We start from the raw sequence: 25707 nt of genomic DNA on the forward strand, positions 1-25707 counted from the left end.
TCATTGGCTTTACTGACCTGCTCTTGTAATTGTCCTTTTTACAGCTAGACTAGTGCTTACCTAGAATACCTGACTACATCATTGGCTTTACTGACCTGCTCTTGTAATTGTCCTTTTTACAGCTAGACTAGTACTTACCTAGAATACCTGACTACATCATTGGCTTTACTGACCTGCTCTTGTAATTGTCTTTTTACAGCTAGACTAGTACTTACCTAGAATACCTGACTACATCATTGGCTTTACTGACCTGCTCTTGTAATTGTCCTTTTTACAGCTAGACTAGTACTTACCTAGAATACCTGACTACATCATTGGCTTTACTGACCTGCTCTTGTAATTGTCCTTTTTACAGCTAGACTAGTGCTTACCTAGAATACCTGACTACATCACTGGCCTTACTGACCTGCTCTTGTAATTGTCCTTTTTACAGCTAGACTAGTACTTACCTAGAATACCTGACTACATCATTGGCTTTACTGACCTGCTCTTGTAATTGTCCTTTTTACAGCTGGACTAGTACTTACCTAGAATACCTGACCACATCATTGGCCTTACTGACCTGCTCTTGTAATTGTCCTTTTTACAGCTAGACTAGTACTTACCTAGAATACCTGACCACATCATTGGCCTTACTGACCTGCTCTTGTAATTGTCCTTTTTACAGCTAGACTAGTACTTACCTAGAATACCTGACTACATCATTGGCTTTACTGACCTGCTCTTGTAATTGTCCTTTTACAGCTAGACTAGTACTTACCTAGAATACCTGACTACATCATTGGCCTTACTGACCTGCTCTTGTAATTGTCCTTTTTACAGCTAGACTAGTACTTACCTAGAATACCTGACTACATCATTGGCTTTACTGACCTGCTCTTGTAATTGTCCTTTTTACAGCTAGACTAGTACTTACCTAGAATACCTGACTACATCATTGGCCTTACTGACCTGCTCTTGTAATTGTCCTTTTACAGCTAGACTAGTACTTACCTAGAATACCTGACTACATCATTGGCTTTACTGACCTGCTCTTGTAATTGTCCTTTTACAGCTAGACTAGTACTTACCTAGAATACCTGACTACATCATTGGCTTTACTGACCTGCTCTTGTAATTGTCCTTTTTACAGCTAGACTAGTACTTACCTAGAATACCTGACTACATCATTGGCCTTACTGACCTGCTCTTGTAATTGTCCTTTTTACAGCTAGACTAGTACTTACCTAGAATACCTGACCACATCATTGGCTTTACTGACCTGCTCTTGTAATTGTCCTTTTACAGCTAGACTAGTACTTACCTAGAATACCTGACTACATCACTGGCTTTACTGAACTGCTATTGTAATTGTCCTTTTTACAGCTAGACTAGTACTTACCTAGAATACCTGACCACATCATTGGCTTTACTGACCTGCTCTTGTAATTGTCCTTTTTACAGCTAGACTAGTACTTACCTAGAATACCCGACTACATCACTGGCTTTACTGAACTGCTATTGTAATTGTCCTTTTTACAGCTAGACTAGTACTTACCTAGAATACCTGACCACATCATTGGCCTTACTGACCTGCTCTTGTAATTGTCCTTTTTACAGGTAGACTAGTACTTACCTAGAATACCTGACTACATCATTGGCTTTACTGACCTGCTCTTGTAATTGTCCTTTTTACAGCTAGACTAGTACTTACCTAGAATACCTGACTACATCATTGGCCTTACTGACCTGCTCTTGTAATTGTCCTTTTTACAGCTAGACTAATACTTACCTAGAATACCTGACTACATCATTGGCTTTACTGAACTGCTATTGTAATTGTCCTTTTTACAGCTAGACTAGTACTTACCTAGAATACCTGAGCACATCATTGGCTTTACTGAACAGCTCTTGTAATTGTCCTTTTTATAGCTAGACTAGTACTTACCTAGAATACCTGACTACATCATTGGCTTTACTGAACTGCTATTGTAATTGTCCTTTTTACAGCTAGACTAGTACTTACCTAGAATACCTGAGCACATCATTGGCTTTACTGAACAGCTCTTGTAATTGTCCTTTTTATAGCTAGACTAGTACTTACCTAGAATACCTGACTACATCATTGGCTTTACTGAACTGCTATTGTAATTGTCCTTTTTACAGCTAGACTAGTACTTACCTAGAATACCTGAGCACATCATTGGCTTTACTGAACAGCTCTTGTAATTGTCCTTTTTATAGCTAGACTAGTACTTACCTAGAATACCTGACCACATCATTGGCCTTACTGACCTGCTCTTGTAATTGTCCTTTTTACAGCTAGACTAGTACTTACCTAGAATACCTGAGCACATCATTGGCTTTACTGAACGGCTCTTGTAATTGTCATTTTTATAGCTTGTGTTTCTAATTATAGATATTCTGTTTTGTTTAATGAATTTTATTTGTCAGCCATTTCATCATACCAGCTCTTTCACTGGTTTGTTTTTATAGCAATACTGAGAGGGTCAATATCCTGACAGAATGTGAAATGATCAGACAAACATGTTGGCAGATTAGATGAAAACTCTACTGAACCAAAGAATAAAATGACAACAGATGAGATTACATTCTTAAAAACATTAATGTCAGAGCAACTTGAAACAAACTTGGCTGATCATTACAAAGGAAAAACATTCAAAAGAATATAACTATTTATAATAATGACAGGGCATTTCTTTTGAAAGACAAAGTGCCCATTTATGGGAGGGCTGCTTCTGATGTACAACATCTGTGTTAAGGCTCCAGGGACCACAGAATGCCAGGGCAGTTCAAAAATAACTTTATGGTTACAATCGACACTCCGGAGTCACATGGCAGAGTGGATCTAAAACAAGATCCCACCATGAATCCACAAAAAGGAATTAGCTACAAGGTAATGATGATTTCTTCAGCATCAGAGATTTACAGATGAGGGAGAAACAACTCAAAGACACAATGAGGAGGACATGTGTAACAGAACAAAACACACGAGAGGTTTTAGAATAACGTTTGGCACAGTAACTGACTCTGCACATTTACTTCTCGAAACTTGGACTCATTTGATAAGTGACATTTTAAATGAACAGCCAATGATATTTTGGTAAATTTTTGACTGTAATTTGAACATTTTCCCTGCTATTTTTCCCCTGCTCTATATGCCTTTTATAAATCTAACTAGAAAGTTGCAGTTATTGTATTGTCTTTCAATAATAGCAGGAATTAAATTAACTGGGATGCTAGCATGAATTCCGAGTGTTTGTTTTCTGTAGTTCCAACGAGAATGAAGTTGTTAATGCTTACCACTATCTAGATACTGTTTGTGTTAACAATAAAGCTATGTAAATGCCTCCTTTTCATAAGGAAAATGTCAAGCATATTTCTAGTATGGCAAACTATGCTACTTGAAATATTTATTTTTATTTTTATTTTTGAAACATTACATATAATTGACGAAAACCAAAAGAAGTCTTTGCAATAGCTTAATATCAAACACATCTGGTACAGGGTCTATATTAGAACACCAAAAAGACCAAATGTCGAACAGCTGAAAACTAGAAAATGCCGTTCATCGAGGTGTTTTTTGTGAGACTGCGGTACTGTGAAGATCGGAAAATTTGCCCTTTCCTCACTGTAGTGCAATCTCAGAGTTGGTATATATAACTAGTGGGGGGGAGCACAGCACCGCCAGAAAAGCAATTTCGATAAATAGCATTTTCAAGTTTTAAGCCGTTCGATGTTTGTTCTTTTTGGTGTTCTAACATAGACCCTCTGGCATATGCACCATCCAATAATATAAGAGTACATGAACACTAACGTGTTATTCCTGATGTTGAGAAAATCAGCATTTGTTTTACAATTGTACACTTATACTTTCCGTGTAACTGTTTAATGTCAAACAATACCTGGAAAAGTGCTATGAACATTTAAATGATTACCAAACTTACAAAAAGTTAAAACAGAACATATACTGCACTGAGATCAAAACACATGAAAAATTACTAAGTAAATGGATAATTTTAACTTACTTTAATCAGATGAGTATTAAAAAAAATTTCACTAAAAGATGCTAGATTGGCAATGTTATTCTTCTTCTAAGAGTCATAAAAAATGTAAACAAACCTCTGGCACACAGTTGTGCCTTTTTGTAACTATATCTCAGAAAAATAGGGATTTTTTGCATGACTTTATAAGTATGTGATATTTTTCTCCTCATACATGTATATTTTTTATATATATATATATATATATATATATATATATATATATATATATATATATATATGGGTCTTCAGATGGTCGAACTTTTAAAAGCTCAACTTTCACATGGCCGAGACCATATGATCGAACTTTTAAAAGCTTGAACGGTCTGAATGGGGATCTCCATAGAGAGTGGAACAGGAAGATTTCCATTTACTGCAAATGTAGTGCGATCTTGGAGTTGGTATATTTAAATATTGGGGGGTGTGGGGGTGGTGCAGCACTGTTTATTTATTTATTTTTTTTTCACATTTTCAAAGATTCAAATGTTTGAACATATAGTCTCGACCATATGAAAGTCGAGCTTTTGGATGTTCGATTATGTGAAGTAGAACCAGATACATGGTTTCACTTTATAATCTTTGAAATAGTAAAATTTGGTATTTTAGTATTTCAAGACTATAAAGTCAAAAGTGCAGTTATGCGAAACTGAATAATATCGTATGCGGAAATGTCGAATCTGCCATTGTGTTGTTGCGTTCGTGATGTGCAGTGCGGTTTGTGGATTTAGCTGGGGATTCAGGTAAGTGGTGTTCTTGTAAGGTTATTCGGTAGGGATTTTAGTGTGTGTGAGAACGTGTAGTGGTGGGTTTTATGTGTTTGTGTGTTTAGTGCGACCTCAGAGTTAGTATATATAAGTAGTGGGGGTGTGGGGGTGCAGGGGGTTCCCCCGCTTACATTTAGGGTAGGTATGTTTGTTTGTTGTGTTTGTTGTTTTGTTTGTTGTAGTGTTATTAGGTAGGTGTAGTTGTGCTTGTTTGTATGGTAGTGTGTGTATGTGAATCATCGCAATTTTGAATTTCGCAGTTGTTGGCATCAGTTTTTTGGGCTTTCGACTTTATAGTCTCGAAATACTGAAATTCAATATTTTAGTATTTTGAGATTATAAAGTGAATCCATATATGTATATATCTATCAAGGCTCTAGATTTTACTGTTTGTTTAAAAGAAATATATAATTGTAAATCTACTGGCATAATATATACTATGTGTTCAGGTTGTCATGGTTTTCACACTGGTTTGACAATGCCTAGTTTATATGAACAAATCAAGGAACACTTACATACTATAAAAGTTAAAGACAACAATAATGCTTTATTTAAACATTCCAATATATGTGATAAATATAAAAAAAAAATGTTTTCAGTAATTGAACAAATTCCACTTGATTGGAGAGTCGGGGATTACAAAAATAGATTAGAAACTATTAAAACTAAATGGCAACTTACGTTAAATGTGGACCAACCTCCTGGCCTGAATGAAAGCTTTAATGTGAAATGCTTTTTAAGAGAAAAAAGACTAAAAATAAAACATTAATTTTTTGAGGTTATATATTTTTCTGGTTATTGTTTTTTTGAGTATTTATAAAGTTTCAAGTACTGTTCAGATTTTATAGAAATGTAGCTAACTGATTAGTTAATACGTTGATTGTGATGTTGATTTAATTGGCGATGGATTGTATTTAAAGACTTTGTATTTGACTATGATTTGTTTCCTGAAGAAGTCTGTTGATGAAAGCGTATTAAAAGTGTTGGATGCTAAAGCTGCTGTTTTTTTTTTCATTATTTTCCATTTCCCTTGTGACAACTGTGTTTTTTTGGTTGGAGTTTTATTTATTACCACTTTAGTGTGGCCTGTTTTGTGTTTTTAGTATGAAAAAACAGATAAGATTTAAAGAAGCACACAGAATTTCTACGCTCAGAACCAAACCAACATTTTAGCAAATCCTTGTACTGATTTTATGATTTCAACACGCACAACATTCTTACATGTATGTGTATCTCATCAAGAAAGGGTGCAGCTCTAAGAATGATGTCTTGCCTGTGTAATGTTGGAAAATGGTTCACTGCATTATCATGTTACTTAATGAATCCTTTGGCAAGTATACTGGTTTATCATTTATGACTTAATACTATACCACAAAGAAATATGAATAACATCTGAATGCTGCACTGCAGAGATATATGAATAACATCTGAATCTGTATAAAGATACGACTCTGAGAATTCCTTACCGACATCTATCATGTGATTGAAGTTCTGCACCATCACTTCCTGGTGTAGCTTCTTCTCCTTTTCACTCAGCATCTCCCACTCCTCCCTTGAAAATTCAACAGCAACATCTTCAAAACTTTCTGGGACCTGAAAACACAAATAATTTATTTGTTCTGCAGTTCACTGTGTAAACTGATGAAATTACTTTGTTTCATCAAGCATTTTAACAGCTGTGTCAAAACTAGTTAAAGATGCCCTACTTGTCAGTTAACAACTGTGTCAAAACTAGTTAAAGATGCCCTACTTGTCAGTTTGCTAAAATTAATTAATTTCCTTTCTTCCTATTTAGTGATGGTTTGTGAAAATGCAGATTCAGAAGTGAATTTACAACAAGAATGATCAGATATTCTCATTCACTCCCAGTATACCAATTTTATAAAAATGGATAAGGGACAGTGACCAATAACATTGCTATTTACCTGTTCTACTACATAATAGGCAATTAATACAGGCTATAGAGACTACACATTTAGTCATAAAATGCCATCTTCCTCACAGCCTTCAAAATCCCAATATCAACCATTTTTATCCATCACTAACAATGACCTGCATTTGAAAAACACTGCAGTTAACTTCAACATAACTTTAACAGAAAAAGAAAGAAAACACCTTCAAAATGGGGAAAAGAAGCACACAAGAGCCAGGAAAACATGAAACAAGTGATGATGATGTACATACATATATATATGTATATCTACTAAGCTAGTATAGTCCAGTTTTCCGGTTAGTGCTGAATTCAGACCTGTGTTACAAGTTTCTGTGTTTGCCCATACCTTACTCGGATATAAGGAAGTTTCTGTGTTCACTGTGAGAGAGGAGAGCTTTGAGCAGCCTATCTGACCCTGGAGGAGTAGTTTCAGCCCAAAAAGTTGTAGTTTATTGGCCATTTTGGGCTAATTTCTCTCTCTTTCATTTCTCTGCTATAAAACTCACATTGGAGCGGTTTTGCGCACCGGGCAGCACCAGTTAGCTAGGGTATAAGTATTCCCGGCTCCACAAAGTCTACTCTTCAATTTTTCCCTTGGAACTAGACAAATTTTCAACTTAAGCACTCAAACCATTAACTTCTCAGCCCGGCACTTGCTCAAAAATCATAGCAAGCACTAAAAGACCTTAGCACTAACCCCTCCTATACTGTAGAGAAGGACAAGGCTCTCTATTAGATCTTACCAGCCAACAAGTAAAACAGCTCACTGTACCTATCCAGGCATGTCCAAAGGGCAGTTTCAGGTGTACTCTCCAGTCCAAATGGTAAATCTGGGCATTTTGAGGCAATGTTACAATTGCCTCATATACACAGACAACCCTCTCCTCCTACCACCAAAACCTAATACATGCGAAAGATGAAATTATACAGCCAAACTGGAGGCTAAGCTCTCTCAACCCAAGACAGGACCAGACAGTCAAGAGGAGAAGGGAATTACTTGCATCACACCACCAGCCTCAAATAGACATATGAAACCAGCACCTGCAAAAAACACACATAAATACACAAAAACATACTCGGAGGCTATAAATAAAAATCTGCAAAAGCAATTGAAACCTCCAAAGCAGACATCCAAGCAACCTCCACCCCCCCCCAACACAAATCATGAAACACATACTTCACAAAACCAGTGTGCCACGCAATCACAGCCCTTAAGGCAAAATAACATACCCAACACACTAGTAATAAGTGACTCTACAGTCAGGCACACTGACATCCCACTCACTAGGCAGAACAAGGAGAAGGTTACTGTTAGCTGCCTGTCGGGTGCCAAAATCCACCACATAACACAAGCACTCAGGTCACTCCAGAACAAGTACAAATACGACTCTGTCATTGTCCATGTTGGTGTGAATGACCTGAGCCGTACATCCCTGGACTACATGAAAAGAGACATGGAAGAGCTCTCTGATCACGTAGCCCAGGCCGGTATGACCCTTACCCTGAATAGCATCCTGCCCTCACCAAGAATGATACCGCAGTATAAAGAAAAAATGATCAATTTCAACAATTGGCTAAGCTTTTGGTGTCATTCAAAGGGGATCCAGTGTCTGTCAGCCTGGATTGACATGCTCGACAAGCCACGCTGCTTCACTAGAGACGGCTTGCACCTGTCACCCTTAGGCTTTCGAATACTGGCCAAGGCTCTTGACACCCCCATAGTGCCTTTTTTAGGCAAGGCTCAAAAGACAAAGCCACCGCTTTAAATAGCACAAGTAACTAAAAACTGAGGGTACTGCTACTCAATGCCAGAAGTCTAAACCTCAAAATGCACGTACTCAAGGCCCTCCTCAGTATGGAGAAAATCGATATATGTGCAGTAACAGAAACCTGGTTTAAGGCTGCAGAGAGCACCCCAGCACTACCAGGCTAAAACTCATACCATACATTTTGGCCACAAAACCTGGATCGAAATACAAAAGGCGGGGGTATATCCATATTCCTCAAGGATACCCACACCTCCAGGTTAGTGGCACAGCACGATGCTTCAGAGATCATCCACGTGCAACTAACAATAGGCAGAACTGCAATTCAAATTGTAGCTTGCTACAGATCACTCACCATGTCCCAGGACCCCCATTCCGCATTTCTGGAAACACTGGGAAACATAAAGGTCCTACCAAACACCCTGATATTGGGTGATTTCATTTACCCAAACATTAACTGGGAGAACTATGCAAGTACTAACTCTCTTGCCCAACATTTCCTAGAATTTATAAACTCAAATGCCCTGGATAAACTGGTCAACACCCCCATCAGAGGTGACAACATATTGGACCTGGTCATCACCAACATGGGGGACTGGTGTTCCAGACCAGAGGTCAACCCCTTACTGGTAAGATCTGACCAATAAACTAATCACTCTGGATATCCACATTCCGCCCCCAACCCCAGTCAAAGAAACCACCGTGATAAACTTTTCAAAAGCAAACTTCACATAACTTAAGACTGAGGTGGAAAGTTTCAAATCCCCCATGCTAAAGGATAACGCTGCCCAAGCTGCAAAATCCTTTACTAATGCACTCTATGGGCACCTACAAGAATGCATGGATCGTGCTATCCCAAGCAAAACCAAGACTCACTCGTCCAAGAAAAGGAAACCAGTCTGGTGGACCCCTGCCATAAACAAGCTATACAACAGAAACAGGAAATTAGTACAGAAAAGAGTAAAATCCCAAGAGGGGAAGACATCCCTAATCAGTATCAGCAAGAAACTACAATCCCTCATAAAATCATCCAAGGCTAGCTTCAAAAGAAAAATTGCCAAGGCCTCCACAGTTAACCACAAGGCATTCTTTAGCTATGTCAAGAATCTAAGTGGCAATTCCCAGATCTCCTCGGAGTTAGTGCAGAATGGCACAAAATACACTGAACCAACCAATATCGCCAACATCCTGGGAGACAGGTTTATTGCAAACTTCACCCCCAAAAGGACCCATAACCATACCAGAAGAATGTAGTGCCCCTGAAATCACAGACACTCAGGTTAAAACAGCCCTCTCCAACGCCAAAAATACAGCATCAGTGGGACCAGACGGTGTCCCAGACTGTGTCCTATATGAGCTCAAAGATGATCTAACCCCTCACCTAAACACACTGTTCAAACTCAGCCTCTCCACAGGCTACGTGCCCATAGAGTGGTGCACAGCAACAGTTATTCCGCTCCACAAAGATGGAGCCACAACAGACCCTGGGAACTATCGCCTATAAGCCTGACTAGCTTGGTGTGCAAGGCTATGGAGCACATCATCATGGATCTCATTAACAGAGACATTGGGAACCTCCAAACATTGGACCCTACCCAGTTCAGCTTTGTTAAGGGCAGATCATGCCTCCTAAACCTGGTGGACTTCTTTGAGACAGTTACCAAGGCTACAGATGAGGGAAAGGTGGTCCACACAGCCTACCTAGACCGCGCAAAGACCTTCGACACCATTCCCCATTCAGGTATTACAGACAAGCTCACCAGCCTGACCATAAACCCCTGCATCACAAGATGGGTTGCCAACTGGCTCATGTACAGAACCCACATGGTAAGAGTTGCGGGAGCTAAGTCTGACTCTAAACCGGTTACAAGTGACGTTCCCCAGGACTCAGTCCTAAGACCCCTCCTGTTTGGCATATACTTCTCAGAGGTACAGGCAAGCACAGGAGGACAATGGCTGACCAAGTTCGCAGACGACTGCAAACTAGGGGCTATAACTGACTCTCCAGCTGACACAGACATCCTTCAAAAAGGTCTCACTGAGACAGATACCTGGTGTCAAAACCATGGCCTCAAGCTAAATGCCAAAAAGTGCATAGTCATCCCCTTTGGAAAAAACAAAGTACCCACAAATTACCACATAGGTTGTATCCCCCTAAATACGGACGACGAAATAAGGGATCTGGGGACCCAAGTAGATAGTAATCTCTCCTTTGATAATCACATTGTCAAAGTGGTTAGAAAATCCTTCTATGTGGCCCACCTAATCACAAAAGGGTTTTCATCCAGATCAAAAAAGAGGTCATTGTGCCCCTCTACGCATCACTCATCAGACCCATCATAGAGTACAATGCCCCATTTGGGATGTGCCTTCAAGACACCTGCAACATCTGGAAAGACCACAGAAGTACCTCACCAAGAGGATCACTGTCCTCAAACAGATGCCCTATGCAGTTCGACTGAAGAAACTCCAGCTGTACTCGGTTGCATACCGCCTACTCAGTGGTGATCTCTTCCTGACATACAAGGCCATGTCCAATCCAGAATTGATGGACATGCTCCACCTAAAGAAAAGCATATCCCCTCGAGCCACATGCTCTAGGGATCTAAACTTCACCACAACAATAAATAGGATGTGCTGGAGGGATAGATTCCTGTTCCAGAGACTTCCCATGCTCTGGAACAAGATTCCAATCTACATTAGGCAGAGTTCCTCACTAACACTCTTCAAGAGAAACCTTGACGAGTGGATGGGAAACAGGAAGTTTACCCCGGGGATCACTTCAGTGGCTCTGCTGGACAGAGGCACAGGGAAATAATCTAAGGGGGCACTGAAAGCCAACACATTCCGGCTAGGTTTATAAATGCCTTTGGGCAGATAGCCTAGAGCCTACATATATATATATATGTATATATATATATATATATATATATATATATATATATATATATATATATATATATATAGACAGATATCTATATATGTACACACACACACACACACACACACACACACACACACACACACACACACATATATATATAAGTGTGTGTGTGTGTGTGTGTGTGTTAGTGAATAATGACTGAGTCAGGGGAATGCACTGCTGACTGCACAGGAGTATGTGTCATAGAATCTGAGGTAGGAACAGTCGGAAAAACCATTTCCATAGCAATTAATAAGTAACAGTTGCCTCTAGAGCTATATTAGGGTGGCTACTCCTTGAGGAAGTAGATTTCCCATCATCCAGGTCAGCAAAGGATAAGATGGAGAGTTCTAAATAAAGGACTAAGGCAGACCTGAGAGGAGGCAGAGAGACTACCTAAGCCTTGGAGTCCGAAAGTGGAAGAGAGGTCTGTACTGCATGTAAGAGCTGTAAGGTGAAGGGCCTCATACTGTGTCAGCACTGCAAACACACTACAATGTTGCTTGTATTTGTTACAGTACAGGGAAAGAGAAGGACATAACCTCTGTACCCTAGTAGACTAACTGCTGTATAAAGTACTGTTTGATTTAATAACCGTTATCATTTGGCTAAAGAGTTAAGTATAACATTTGATTATGGCTGGCTTATCAAATAACATTTTGCATTGGCTGAAAGAAGCAACTTTTAAATGGTTTCAAACAAAGAAAATAAAACTTTATGTGTTGATGCAACTTGAAGCTAAAGCCTCTTACAGGCTGGATTGCTGAGCTAATTTCACATGAACTGATGAACCGGAGTTGACAGAAGAATAGCTTTTTATCATTGCGATGTCTGAGATTTGTTATTCTAAAGGAGTCCAAGTTGGTTTTCCCCATAATAGAAAGGAATTTTATCCTTGAAGTTGCAGACAACATGCTCCAAACCTGAGTGACAAGCTGAGTACTGAAATTATAAAACAGTGGAACCATTAAACAGTGTGTCCATACAGAGATTTGTACTGGCCAAACAAATATCATTCCTGACATAAAAAGGGTTGCTTTCAAGAATACTTGTGTCCATACAGGGATTTCATACGGGAGAATAACCCTTGTGAGAAAGGTTGACTTGAAGAAAGTAAAACTGTTTTTTTTCCCATTTTCCTGGGCAGTTGCGGTGGTGCAGCAGTAGCGTTGTTGCCTCACAGCAAGAGGTTCTCCTTTTCAATTCTCAGCTGGAATGCCTTCTGTGTGGCGTCTGCATGTCCTCCCCATGCAGGGTTGCCAGATTTCCAACTGGCCAGGTAGGGACAAAAAAAAGTCTTTTACAGCAAATGAAGACTAAAAAAAAAAAAAGATCTTCCACGCTAGGTCTTTAATGCACAACACCAGACAGAGTTCCACATTAAACAAAAGTAGCTCTGTGTTTATTTATTTATTTTTTTGATTGGCCTGGGCCAATCAAAAATAAATAAACACGGAGCTACTTCTGTTTAATGCGGAACATCGCACTGCAATATTCCACATTAAACACAAGAAGCTCCATGTTTAGTGATTTTTGATTGGCCCGTATTCCGGTATACAGGCCAATCAAAAAAAAACAAAGCGGAGGCTGCCCGGGATTTAAACCGGCAGTGTGGGACTCGGGATCAGGCTGCTGATCCGGGGACAGTCCCCTGAAATAGGGACGTCTGGCAACCACTCCGTGGTCGAGTGGCGTTTGAAACACATGCGTGAATGGGCGTGCTTTCGCTGAAGGTTGGGTGTCGGGCTGGCAACTTGGCACCATAAAAATCTACTGCCAATCATTAGTGGAATGGAGTTCTGCTGTGGCGACCCCTAACAGGAAAAAGCCGAAAAGACAAACAACAACTGAACATTTCCTGGGCAGCAAAAATTTGAATGCACCTGCTTTTTCTGTTGGTTAACGTTTTGCTATTATTATTATTGTTATGCAGAAACTACCAAAGTTTTTTTTTAAAACTCTTACTAAAATTTTGTGCTTATGTGCATTTTCAAAGATACCTAATTTTGCTAAATAACCCTGTGCCAGCCTGACTTGTAACTGCAGTTAAGAAGTACAAATTAAAAATGTAGATGCACATAATATACTACTGTCCACTGCCGTCCATCAACCTAAAGCACATTTTGAAACTGTAGCTCGACCCTTTCGTAGCTAATGCAACTAAAAGTCTGTAAATTCTGTCTACAGATAACTGTAAAAGGGCAATCCTTATCATCAACAGAAAAGAGTTTTTTCAGAATGATCATTTGTCTACCTAGCTAGCAGTTTTAGAAGAATGTCTGTTGTTAATTGAAATAGCAAATTAAGTCAGACCTGCATGTACATAGGGCTAATAATAAGCCTTCACGGAGTATGTTTCTTTGCCTGCAAACAAATTGTAAAGGTTAGCATCTGAAATGATTTGTTTTAAATGTTCTAGAAAAGGGCACATAATAAAGTACTGCACTGTTACTTACAACAATACTGTAGCTATAAAAAAATGTTCATGTTAACCAAAAAGCTGTACCTGAAAGAATTCTTATGGAATATGACAGCTATTAAAACAACTAACCATGCAGAAGACCTAGTGTCAGTTTGACAGGTGGTACCCCAAGTTTTTACACACTTCACATCCAGTGTGTGCATGGTGAAACTGCAAAATTTTACACATCCCCGTTTAGTCAGTGCATGGCGGTGCCCAAGATTTTATGCACTCCCCTTTGGTGTATGCATGATGATACCCTAGATTTTTACAAAATTCAACAATTCCTACTTCCCATTTAGTCTGTGTGCATTACTTATGGGATTCTACAACAACCCTCGCACCTGAACACCCCTTCAGTCTGTGGGTATCACTGCTCAAGTTTAAACTATATCTCTCTAAATACTGTGCATGTTGTTACCTCAGGACTGATGAAACAATAACTCTCAAAACAAACTCCCATTTATTCTGTGCATATCCCTGACCAAGAACTGATTTAACAATAATCCCCAACACATACTCTCTTCCATTTTGTGTATATCACTACCCCAGGTTCCTAAAATAACCTTCCTGACCAAATTCTCTCTTAGTCAATGTATCTTGTGGTGTGTATGTGTGTGTGTGTGTGTGTGTGTGTGTGTGTGTGTGTGTGTGTGTGTGTGTGTGTGTGTGTGTGCATGCGTGTGCGTGTGTGTGTGTGTGTGTGTGTGTGGTTTCAGTTCATATTGCCAAAGTGCTGAAATATCGAATTTCAGCATTTTGACAGTATAAAGCCAAAACCATCAGAACACCAACACCTCACAATTACAAAACCACAACATCAAAAACACAGCATACAGCACACAACACACAAACCATAACACCCACACCACAAAACAATGAAATACAACACAACACCACACAGAAACACACCTACACTACACAAATGTAGGGAGGCTGCACCCCCACTTATATATACTAACTCCGAGATCGCACAAACAGTAAAAAAAAAAAAAAAAATCACAGATAGCCAACACACACTCACACCTCCACCTCCCTACCATGAATCACTGAAATTCGATATCTCAGCAATTTGTGTTTATGAAGTGCAACCATGTGTGTCTGTATGGCTGTGGTGAAAAGCATGTTTATCCAGTGACCATCTTAGCTGTCTAAAAATAATCACATACCCAAAGTCCCCTTTAGTTTTTATGTCATAACTAATATTTCACAAAAATTTCCCTATTCATAGTCCCCTTCATTACCAGTGCATGCATGTAGGTATGACCATCACACATTTTTAAACTAACTCCCTATCTGTACTTCCCTTTACCCTGATATGTACACCCCACTTTAGCCTGAATAACTGAACTGTGTAAGGTACTCTGTGCTGCTGATGTACAGTTCACTGCTGAGGCCTGACTTAACAATCCTCAGTAACAATGTAACATTATGTGTGTCCCAGAACTGTGTAAGGTACTCTGTGCTGCTGATGTACAGTTCACTGATGAGACCTGACTTAACAATCCCTAGTAACAATGTAACACTATGTGTGTCCCAGAACTTTGTAAGGTACTCTGTGCTGCTGATGTACAGTTCACTGCTGAGGCCTGACTTAATCTTCACCCAGTAACAATGTAACACTGTGTGTGTCCCAGAACTGTGTAAGGTCCTCTCTGTGCTGCTGATGTACAGTTCACTGCTGAGGCCTGACTTAACAATCCCCAATAACAATTTAACATTATGTGTGTCCCAGAACTGTGTAAGGTACTCTGTGCTGCTGATGTACAGTTCACTGCTGAGGCCTGACTTAATCTTCACCCAGTAACAATGTAACACTATGTGTGTCCCAGAACTGTGTAAGGTAGCCTGTGCTGCGGATGTACAGTTCACTGCTGAGGGCTGACTTAATCTTCACCCAGAAACAATGTAACACTGTGTGTGTCCCAGAACTGTGTAAGGTACTCTGTGCTGCTGATGTACAGTTCACTGCTGAGACCTGACTTAACAATCCCCAGTAACAATGTAACACTGTGTGTGTCCCAGAACTGTGTAAGGTACCCTGTGCTGCTGATGAACAGTTCACTGATGAGGCCTAACGTAATCTTCACCCAGTAACAATGTAACACTATGTGTGTCCCAGAACTGTGTAAGGTACTCCGTGCTGCTGATGTACAGTTCACTGATGAGGCCTGGCTTAATCTTCACCCAGTAACAATGTAACATTATGTGTGTCCCAGAACTGTGTAAGGTAGTCTGTGCTGCTGATGTACAGTTCACTGCTGAGGCCTGACTTAACAATCCCCAGTAACAATGTAACATTATGTGTGTGCCAGAACTGTGTAAAGTACTCTGTGCTGCTGATGTACAGTTCACTGCTGAGGCCTGACTTAACAATCCCCAGTAACAATGTAACACTGTGTGTGTCCCAGAACTGTGTAAGGTACTCTGTGCTGCTGATGAACAGTTCACTGCGGAGGCCTGACTTAACAATCCCCAATAACAATTTAACATTATGTGTGTCCCAGAACTGTGTAAGGTACTCTGTGCTGCTGATGTACAGTTCACTGCTGAGGCCTGACTTAATCTTCACCCAGTAACAATGTAACACTATGTGTGTCCCAGAACTGTGTAAGGTAGCCTGTGCTGCGGATGTACAGTTCACTGCTGAGGGCTGACTTAATCTTCACCCAGAAACAATGTAACACTGTGTGTGTCCCAGAACTGTGTAAGGTACTCTGTGCTGCTGATGTACAGTTCACTGCTGAGGCCTGAATTAATCTTCACCCAGTAACAATGTAACACTATGTGTGTCCCAGAACTGTGTAAGGTACTCTGTGCTGCGGATGTAAAGTTCACTGCTGAGGCCTGACTTAATCTTCACCCAGTAACAATGTAACTCTATGTGTGTCCCAGAACTGTGTAAGGTACTCTGTGCTGTGGATGTACAGTTCACTGCTGAGGCCTGGCTTAATCTTCACCCAATAACAATGTAACACTATGTGTGTCCCAGAACTGTGTAAGGTACTCTGTGCTGCTGATGTACAGTTCACTGCTGAGGCCTGACTTAACAATCCCCAGTAACAGTGTAACATTATGTGTGTCCCAGAACTGTGTAAGGTACTCTGTGCTGCTGATGTACAGTTCACTGCTGAAGCCTGACTTAATGTTCGCCCAGTAACAATGTAAAACGTTATGTGTGCCCCAAAACTGTGTAAAGTACTCTAAGATAGTCATGCCTCATCAGTGAACTACACAGCAGCAGGAGCAGCATAATCTCCCTACAGTAACAATATAACACTCTATGTGTACCCCAAAATCATGTAAAGTACTTTAAGTAAGATGGTCAGGTCTTATCAGTGAAATATGCAGCAGCTGCATCTCCCCATTTCCTCCCATGAAAGCACAAGTACATTCCCCATCTTGTTTTCATGAGCAGTAGCCTCCCCCTATTGTGTCACTTCCCATGTCAGCTGAAGCCTCGCCCACCCCCCATGACTGTGTACTCAGTGACAGAGTCCATGCTCAGTATGCACACCTTTTCCCTAGTCATTCCTTCTCCATACTCTATCACACAATACTGACTCCGTGTTCATATTCTATGCAGGGGACATGGCCCATGCTGTGACTGGCACCCATTTCCATACTGACCTATCCTCTGTAATATAGCAGAGTCATTCACTACAATCTCTGTACTGTTAGTCCTTCCTGCCTGACTCCCTTAGAGTGACAGGCTACAGAAATGGTACATTAGAATCCATTCTTCAAATGTCCCCAAAGTTAATGGAAGTTTTTCTGACTGATAACTGCAAGGATTTACTCACCTCCTTGGTACGCAGAAACACTATTCATGTTCTAGTCTTGTGAAGGCTAAACCATTTATGGAGAGGTGTTACAGCTACTGGATATCCCTGTATCTCCACTAAACTGCCAAGAACCAGAGGGTGGAAACATGCAGTTCTGGTGCTCCACACATGTCCACTGCCTTCAAACAATCTACAAGTGCACCATTAGATATTCTTCCATACTTCCTACTCACCATTACAACCCCAGTCCCCACCATGCAATGGCAAAAACAAAAATAAATGATATCTGTATAAAGAAACTCATGTCACACTGCAGCTCACCTGTGTGCTTACATCCCTAGTTGTAAACTGTGACATTTACCTCATCTTCATTTATTATGTGGGGAAGACTGAGAAAAGACTTACAGACAGAAAATACTAATACACGTACGCTAAGAGAAAAATGACAGCAACAATGCTCTGTATAAACACGGTCCTGTTTCTTTGAATTTCAATAAGTTTCTCTTTTTGTGTTAGAGAAGGTTCTACATCAGGATGGGAGCACACCTCTCAACTGTCCAAAGATTTATAGCGTGTCCAGATTTTTTGCTTCATATTTCTGGTCTGTTCGTGATAAAAATTTTTCTTTCAAACCACTGGGAACTGAAGTCACTAATTAATGACAGACCTTTAAGTTTCATATTTTATATATTTAAGAAAATGCATGCTAACACAAAATCTGGTGTTCTAACAACTTTCTACAAGAGCAACATTTAAAATCTGTCCTTATTTTTGGGGCGTTTTTCTCCCCATTATTTTTGGATTTGTGCAGATTTCCTGCTCTAAGAGGTTGACAGGTATGTAGGGCAGTGATTGGTAAAATAATTTTCACAAGGGCGGGAGACTTAAACCTTGACACGGTTATTAATAGGACGTGCTGGAGGGACAGATTCATCACCCAGAGACTCCCTATGCTGTGGAACAAAATCCCAGTACATGTGAGGCAGAGCACCTCGCTGGCCTTGTTCAAGAGAAATCTTGACCAATGGATGGGAGATCACAGATATACCCCAGGGATTACTTCAGTGTCACTGCTTGACAGAGGCACAGCAAAATAATAGGCATAGTTTTATTCAAAGTAAAGGGGTGGCGAAAGCCACATATCTATGGGCTAGGCTTATAAATGCCCTTGGGCAGATAGCCTAGTATGAACCTATGAACCTATGAAATACAAAATATTATGGCAACTGGAATTAGCTGCTGATAGACCTCTAGGGTTCAATGATTATGTGTCCATCAATTGTATTTTGAAAGAAAAACACAATAGGAGGAAATTATCTTTACTGGTGGTTTTTGATCACATGGCTTGGTGTGTATTACATAAATGTTTCACATCCTGTGTGTTTTGTCACTTTGATGAAGTCTTTTCATTTAGATAAAAGCGCTCAATAAACGTTAAGGTAAATTAGTCCTGCTTGGTCAGACTTATTTTTATTGGTTTTCCTTTTTCAGTCTGATTGGCTGTATTTCTCTTTTTGTTTTATTCTTTATTTCATTTCTTTTTACTTGTTTTATTATTTTTTTTTTACAAAACATGTCAGCACTGTACATGACTCACTAGATGTTACATGTCAGCACTGTACATGACTCACTAGATGTTACATGTCAGCACTGTACATGACTCACTAGATGTTACATGTCAGCACTGTACATGACTCACTAGATGTTACATGTCAGCACTGTACATGACTCACTAGATATTACATGTCAGCACTGTACATGAGTCACTAGATGTTACATGTCAGCACTGTACATGACTCACTACATGTTACATGTTAGCACTGTACATGACTCACTAGATGTTAAGCACATTAGCAGTATCTTGGTGTAACCAAGTAATCTGATCCAGAATCTTCAGTCTCAGTCTTGTTAATTTTAACAATCAAGAGCTTGACTTTTATCTACATAGTTATACCAGATGTTCATAGGTTTATAGGTGTGTACTAGGCTAATGACCCTGGGGCCTATACAAGCCTAGCCATAGGATTACCCTGGCATCGTGCCACCCAACCTTAGTTCCCAGTGCCTCTGTCAAGTAGAGCCACTGAAGTTATCCCTGGGGGTGAATTTTCTATTTCCCATCCACTCATCAAGATTTCTCTTGAAGAGAGCCAGTGAGGTGCTCTGCTTGACATGTATGGGAAGTCTATTCTATAGCATGGGCAGTCTCTGGGTTATAAACCTGTACCTCCGGTACATTCTGTTGATTGTGGTAATGAGGTTGAGGTCTCTGGAACGTGTGGTGTGGAGGGATTTGGATTACTTTAGATGTAGAATTTCTAACAGAGCTGGTTCAGACATGACTTTGTAAATCAAGCAGAGATCGCCACTAAGTAGGTGATATGAGACAGAGAATAGTTAGAGTATTTTGAGTCTGTCCATATAGGACAAGTGTTTAAGGCCTAGGATCCTCTTTGTGAGGTACTTTTGTGGCCTCTCCAGTTGCTGCAGGTGTCTAGTGAAGTACATGCCAAATGGGGCATTGTACTCAATGATTGGTCTAATGAGGGAAGAGTAAAGGGAGACAATGAACTCTTTCTTCCTGGATGCAAAACCCTTGGTAATGAGATGTGCCACATAGAAGGACTTTCTGACCACAGTGACAATGTGGTGATCAAAAGAGAGGTTGCTATCAACCTGTGTTCCCAGATCTGTTATAACACCTTCTGTGTTCACTGGACTACCATTGATGTGGTAATTCATGGGAACCGGGTTTTTCATATATTATTTATTGTATGATTTATATGAAAAAACCCGGTTCCCATGAATTACCACATCGATGGTAGTCCAATGAACACAAAAGGTGTTATTCATATATTATTTACTGCATGATTCCATATTGTAGCCATGGTGGTGCAGCGGTAGCATTGTCGCCTCACAGCAAGAGGTTCTCCTGTTCGATTCTCAGCTGGAGCTCCTTCTGTGTGGAGCCTGCATGTCCTCCCCATGGTCGATTGGCATTCAAAAGACATGCATAGGACGTGCCTTCATTGAAGGTTGGGCGTCGAGCTGGCACCTCGGCCCCGTAAAAATCTATGGCCAATCATTAGCGGACCGGAGTTCCACTTTGGCGACCCCTAACCGGGAAAAGCCGAAAGAAGAACATTTACTGTATGATTCCATAAAGTCTCCCTTCCCATATTATAATCATCATTTTATACCATCTTCTTTCAGCTAAACAGTCTCTAAGTAAAGAAGGAAGCTAGTAATTTATAAACAACAAAAAAAGGCAGAACTATGATATACAAATATATGTGAGAAAACTTAAAAAAAAGTACAGTTCAGGTATTAATAAGCCTAATGTTAAGGTATACATCTGTAATAGTAGGTTTCCTGGGTAAGTGTGTCAGGGGCAGCTGACCAAAAATAGAACACACCCTGTTTAAATGTCACAACTTGTTGCTGAATTTGGACAATCTCAATGATACAAAGTATGGCCCATGCCATTAAGTAACATATTTGCCAGATTTTCTAGCACAATAAAAGAATATATTCATCAATAAATCTATAAACAATTGGAGGTGTTAAGACTGCCAAGTAAAAACTTTTCTGGTACAATAGGGGACAAGAGTTCAATTTTGGTTTTACCTTTTTGTGATCCTTTGCAGGCTGCTTTAAACCAAACAAATAATTATTCACAGCAAAGCATTTCCAGTGAAGCATTTACTGCACTCTGCATCCTTTATCTCCAGCTTTAACACCCTGGGTCTGTCCCCACCAAACTGCTGAGATCAGAATCGAGAGTATGATGTTTGTTACAAATCAGGATCAGATGCATAGTAGAAAAGATCTTTATTTTACAAAAGTTCCCTCTGCACCTCCCTAAAGAAGAAAAGCCCCAAGAACACAAACTACATCATTCATAGACAAAAGGCCAACTGTCACAAAAATCTAGTACAACCTACTTAAGTGTTAAGACAAAACAATTTCCAGTGAAGCTTTTAGTGCACTCTGCATCCTTTATCTCCAGCTTTAACAGCCTGGCTCTGTCCCCACCAACACAAACTGCTGAGATCAGAATTGAGAGTATGCTATCCTTTACAAATGAGGATCAGATGCATAGCAGAATGGATCTTTATTTTACAAAAGTTCCCTCTGCAGCTCCTTGCAGAAGAAAAGCCCCAAGAATAGACCATTCATAAACAAAAGTCCAACAGTCACAGAAAACATGTTTTCTCATTAGCTCAGTTCTTACCTCCAGTTTCATGATGCAGTGCACTATTCAGGAAGTGAAGCAGCTACTGCTTGCAAGAGATACAAACCAGAAGAATGATAAAAAGATACAGAAATCTAAGTATTTCTGTAATGTCTGCACAAGAAACAAACCTCTTTAACTCAACTTTCCACAGGTACTTGCTTCCTGTCCTCCTGTGAAATATATCCCCACAACATGCAGGCAGCCTGATTAATATTCATGACATAAAGCTGTGAGAATATGGAAGGAGGGAGGGGATTGTATAAATATTTAATGAGATGGGCTGGCTCATTCAGCTTTGACTTCACATTGCTAGTTGCTAGGAGTAACATGTTTACTATGTGAATTTCTGCTGCAGGCAGAATAAACCAAGTTCCATACATTTTCATTTTCTTGCATAGTGCTTCTGTGTGTCTTATTTTCTGGGTGTGCTGCTTTGTTAGAAGGCATTTAATATGATAATGTATCAAAGGTCAGAATGTATCTCATGAATATATAAGAATGTGAAGCGGAGTCTTGAGCTACTGCTAATCACAGCAACAAAGTTTCTACTTAGGTTCATATGTTCATAGGTAGGTACCAGGCTATTGGCCCTAGGGCCTGCATAAGCCTAGCCAAAAAGGTACCCTGGCTTTCGCCACCCAAGAAAATTATTTTTCTGTGCCCCTGTCGAGCAGAGCCACAGAAGTGATCCCAGGGGTGAATTTCCTATTTCCCATCCAATCATCAAGATTTTTCTTGAAGAGTGCTAATGAGGAGCTCTATTTGACATAGATAGGTAGTCTGTTCCAGAGTATGGGAAATCTCTGGGACAGGAGTCTATCCCTCCAGCATGTTCTATTTATTGTGATGATAAGGTTTAGGTCCCTACAGCATGTAGCTCGGAGGGATTGGGATTTCTTTAAGTGGAGCATGTCCAACAGCTCTGGGTTTGACATAGCTTTGTATGTCAGGCAGAGATCACCTCTGAGTAGGCGATAAGTGACAGAGTAAAGCTGGAGTTCTTTGAGATGGTCTGCGTAGGGCATCTGTTTGAGGTCAGTAATCCTCTTTGTGAGGTATTTCTGTGGCCTTTCCAGTTGTTGTAGATGTCTTGTGAGGTACATACCAAAAGGGGCATTGAACTCTATAATGGGTCTAATGAGTGATGAGTAGAGGGGAACAATGACCTCTTTTTTTCTGGATGAGAAACCTTTTGTGATGAGGTGCACCATGTAGGATTTCTGACAGATAAATAGTGCTTGAGTGATCTATTTCTAATTCTCCTGTATTATAAATAAGATGCCTGTATCATTTCACCACTGTCCTATTTTTATTTTATCCCAGAAAGCATATGAATTATCTTGACTTTGCCCATTGCATTCCTCAGTTCTGCATTTGTTTTTGTTGCTCTCACTTCTTCATGAAGGCTATTCTGCTGATGTACTATCCTTTCTGTGAAAAATACATCCAGATATCTCCCTTGAGTCTTACTCATGCTATATTCAGATCATGAATTCTTGTTATTACATGTTCTCTGATGGTTCCTTTGTGGGGCTTAAATGTTCCTATCTTATGTCTTTTTTGCCTCTTTTCTTCAAATCTGTTCATGTTAAACTATTATAGTCTTTTTTATGTGGTTTATGGTGAAGACTGTTCACAGATTTTGCTGCCATCTTACATACCATATGGTTCAAGGTTCATAGACTTATAGTATACATTTAGCCCTAAATGAGAAGCTTGATCCCACAATTACCATCTACTCATGAAGTTTAGCAAATAATTTCTTTGTATGACATGTAAGGGGAGTCTATTGCACTTGTACCTTGACTATGTTTCAATGCCTCCTTACTACTTTGCCTTATTTCTTATTTACCTAACATCATCTGGTATGAATAACCATAAGTCTCTTTTACCATAATTTCTACTGTTTTCTGCTCATTTCCAAAGTTGTTTTGCAGGTGTACTGTGTTGGATTTCTGTAGGAAAACAATGCATCTTGTTTTAGAATGTTCCTCTGGTCTTTCCATTATGTTCTCATATGCTTTACTTAATTGTTTATAAATACTGTTGTTTTGTGTCTTATCCACAAAGATGCATTATTTTCCATCCAGGCCTTCTGTAGTGCTACTTTACCAGGCCAATCTTGATATATCTGGTATAACACTGACAATCATTCTTTCATATGGTTGGACTCTCTTTACTATTTTCCAGATACACTACACTATATGCCAAATTTGAACATAAATTTACATTAAATGCAAGCTGCTAAGCTACAGTTAATCTATAATGTATTTTACACACAAAAAAGATATAATGGCACACATACAGATTGTAATTTGTATAATAAAACTGTGACATAATTATAGCTACACTCAATTCCATAATTCCAGACTGAACTAGTCCATCCTTCCTTCCACAACCATCATACTTTGACTATGTTCAGAGAGCACGCGCATTGTTTTTGTAGAAATGAAGACATGTTGCATTTCACCACAGCGGTGTTTCACAGGCAGGGTGCTACAGGCCATGGTGAACAGGAAGAATCTGTGTGTTATGCAGTCAGAAGGTGAGCAGCGCAGCATTGGGACAGGCTTCAGTTACACATCCCTCTGAACAGGGAATCATGGACAGGAGAAGACTTAACAGATAGTTGGTGTAGACTGTCTGTGGGATGTGCACTCCCTACATGTCAGCACACAGTCAGAGGGGAATGTCTCTTCCCCTAAAAGAGAAGTGTAACTGGGGGGAGGGAAGGCTGCTCTGGGTGAGAGGTGTTAGGAGCGATCACAAAGTGTTAATGTTGTGGACCTGCAGTGCTTGTATTCAGAAACAAATGCTGATACTGCACTTGGAGTTATGGCTGTGTGGGAATGCAATAGCACCAAACTTGTCTTCAACTTCTAGGACTCTTTTTTTTTTTTTCTATTCATCAACTTTGAGTTGAGGGGCTATCAGAAACTGGTGTTCTACAAACTACAAACTAAGTTCTGCCTATCACTTGAAATAATGACCCCAGTGATATTGCAGTATCATATGGCTAACACCGTAGGAGTATCCCAAACAGGCAGATTTTACATCCTTCAAAAGTTACCAGCAGTCATGCACCACAAGAGTAACATTCCCATCTCCACTGCTGGTTTGGTGATTGCCACAGAACCCATCCATGCAACTGCCAAAATCTCGCATTCTTCCAGAACTATAACAATAGGTCTTACCAGCAGGTCACAGCTGAGATAGACCTACAGCATGGGAGATGCAGGGTGTGGCTTTTTAAGTAAGTAAATGAATAACAACTGAAAATAACAAAAGCAGGGTTTTTAACTAAGTATTGGCAACTCAGCAAAGTCTGTTTCTGTACAATTAGCTGTGCGATAACACACTACCTGTACATGTACAAAGTGCAAACAGATTAATGCATGATAGCCTACACTCCATGTCTTAGTGACTGTCCATATACATGGCAGACATTCCCATGTGTGACATGTTCTCAGTGCCATCTTACAATCACACACTGTATGGGCAAAGGAATTTGTACAAATGTTACTCCAGCTCCATAAACATTAGGCAATGCCAGAGAGACACACACAAATATCAGAAGGATAAACACACAAAATGCTGTGTGTGTGTGTGTGTGTGTGTGTGTGTGTGTGTGTGTGTGTGTGTGTGTGTGTGTGTGTGTGTGTGTGTGTGTGTGTGTGTGTTTGTGTGTGTGTGTGTGTGTACAGTTATATAAACATGATGTTAACACACAATGAGAAGATATAGTAGTTATGCATTACACATAGTTACAGTATGTGTATGGTAAATGCAAGGATC

General features: G+C 39.9%; 1 protein-coding gene across 1 annotated transcript in view; it reads right to left on the bottom strand.

Moving 5' to 3' along the window:
• Nucleotides 1-22048, bottom strand: part of LOC122798749 (zinc finger protein 501-like) — a 187990-nt gene extending 165942 nt beyond the window's left edge. Inside the window, exons 1-2 of the mRNA XM_044067851.1 lie at nt 21910-22048; nt 6274-6400 (exon numbers count right to left, since the gene is read on the bottom strand). Coding sequence (XP_043923786.1) covers nt 6274-6400; nt 21910-21921 — 139 coding nt within the window. The 5' untranslated portion in view covers nt 21922-22048. The remainder of the gene's footprint in view (nt 1-6273; nt 6401-21909) is intronic.
• Between the last annotated feature and the right edge of the window lie 3659 nt (nt 22049-25707).

This window comes from Protopterus annectens, chromosome 3.part1, assembly GCF_019279795.1.
Source record: "Protopterus annectens isolate FY-2018-M chromosome 3.part1, PAN1.0, whole genome shotgun sequence".
NCBI classification, from domain to species: domain Eukaryota; kingdom Metazoa; phylum Chordata; order Ceratodontiformes; family Protopteridae; genus Protopterus; species Protopterus annectens.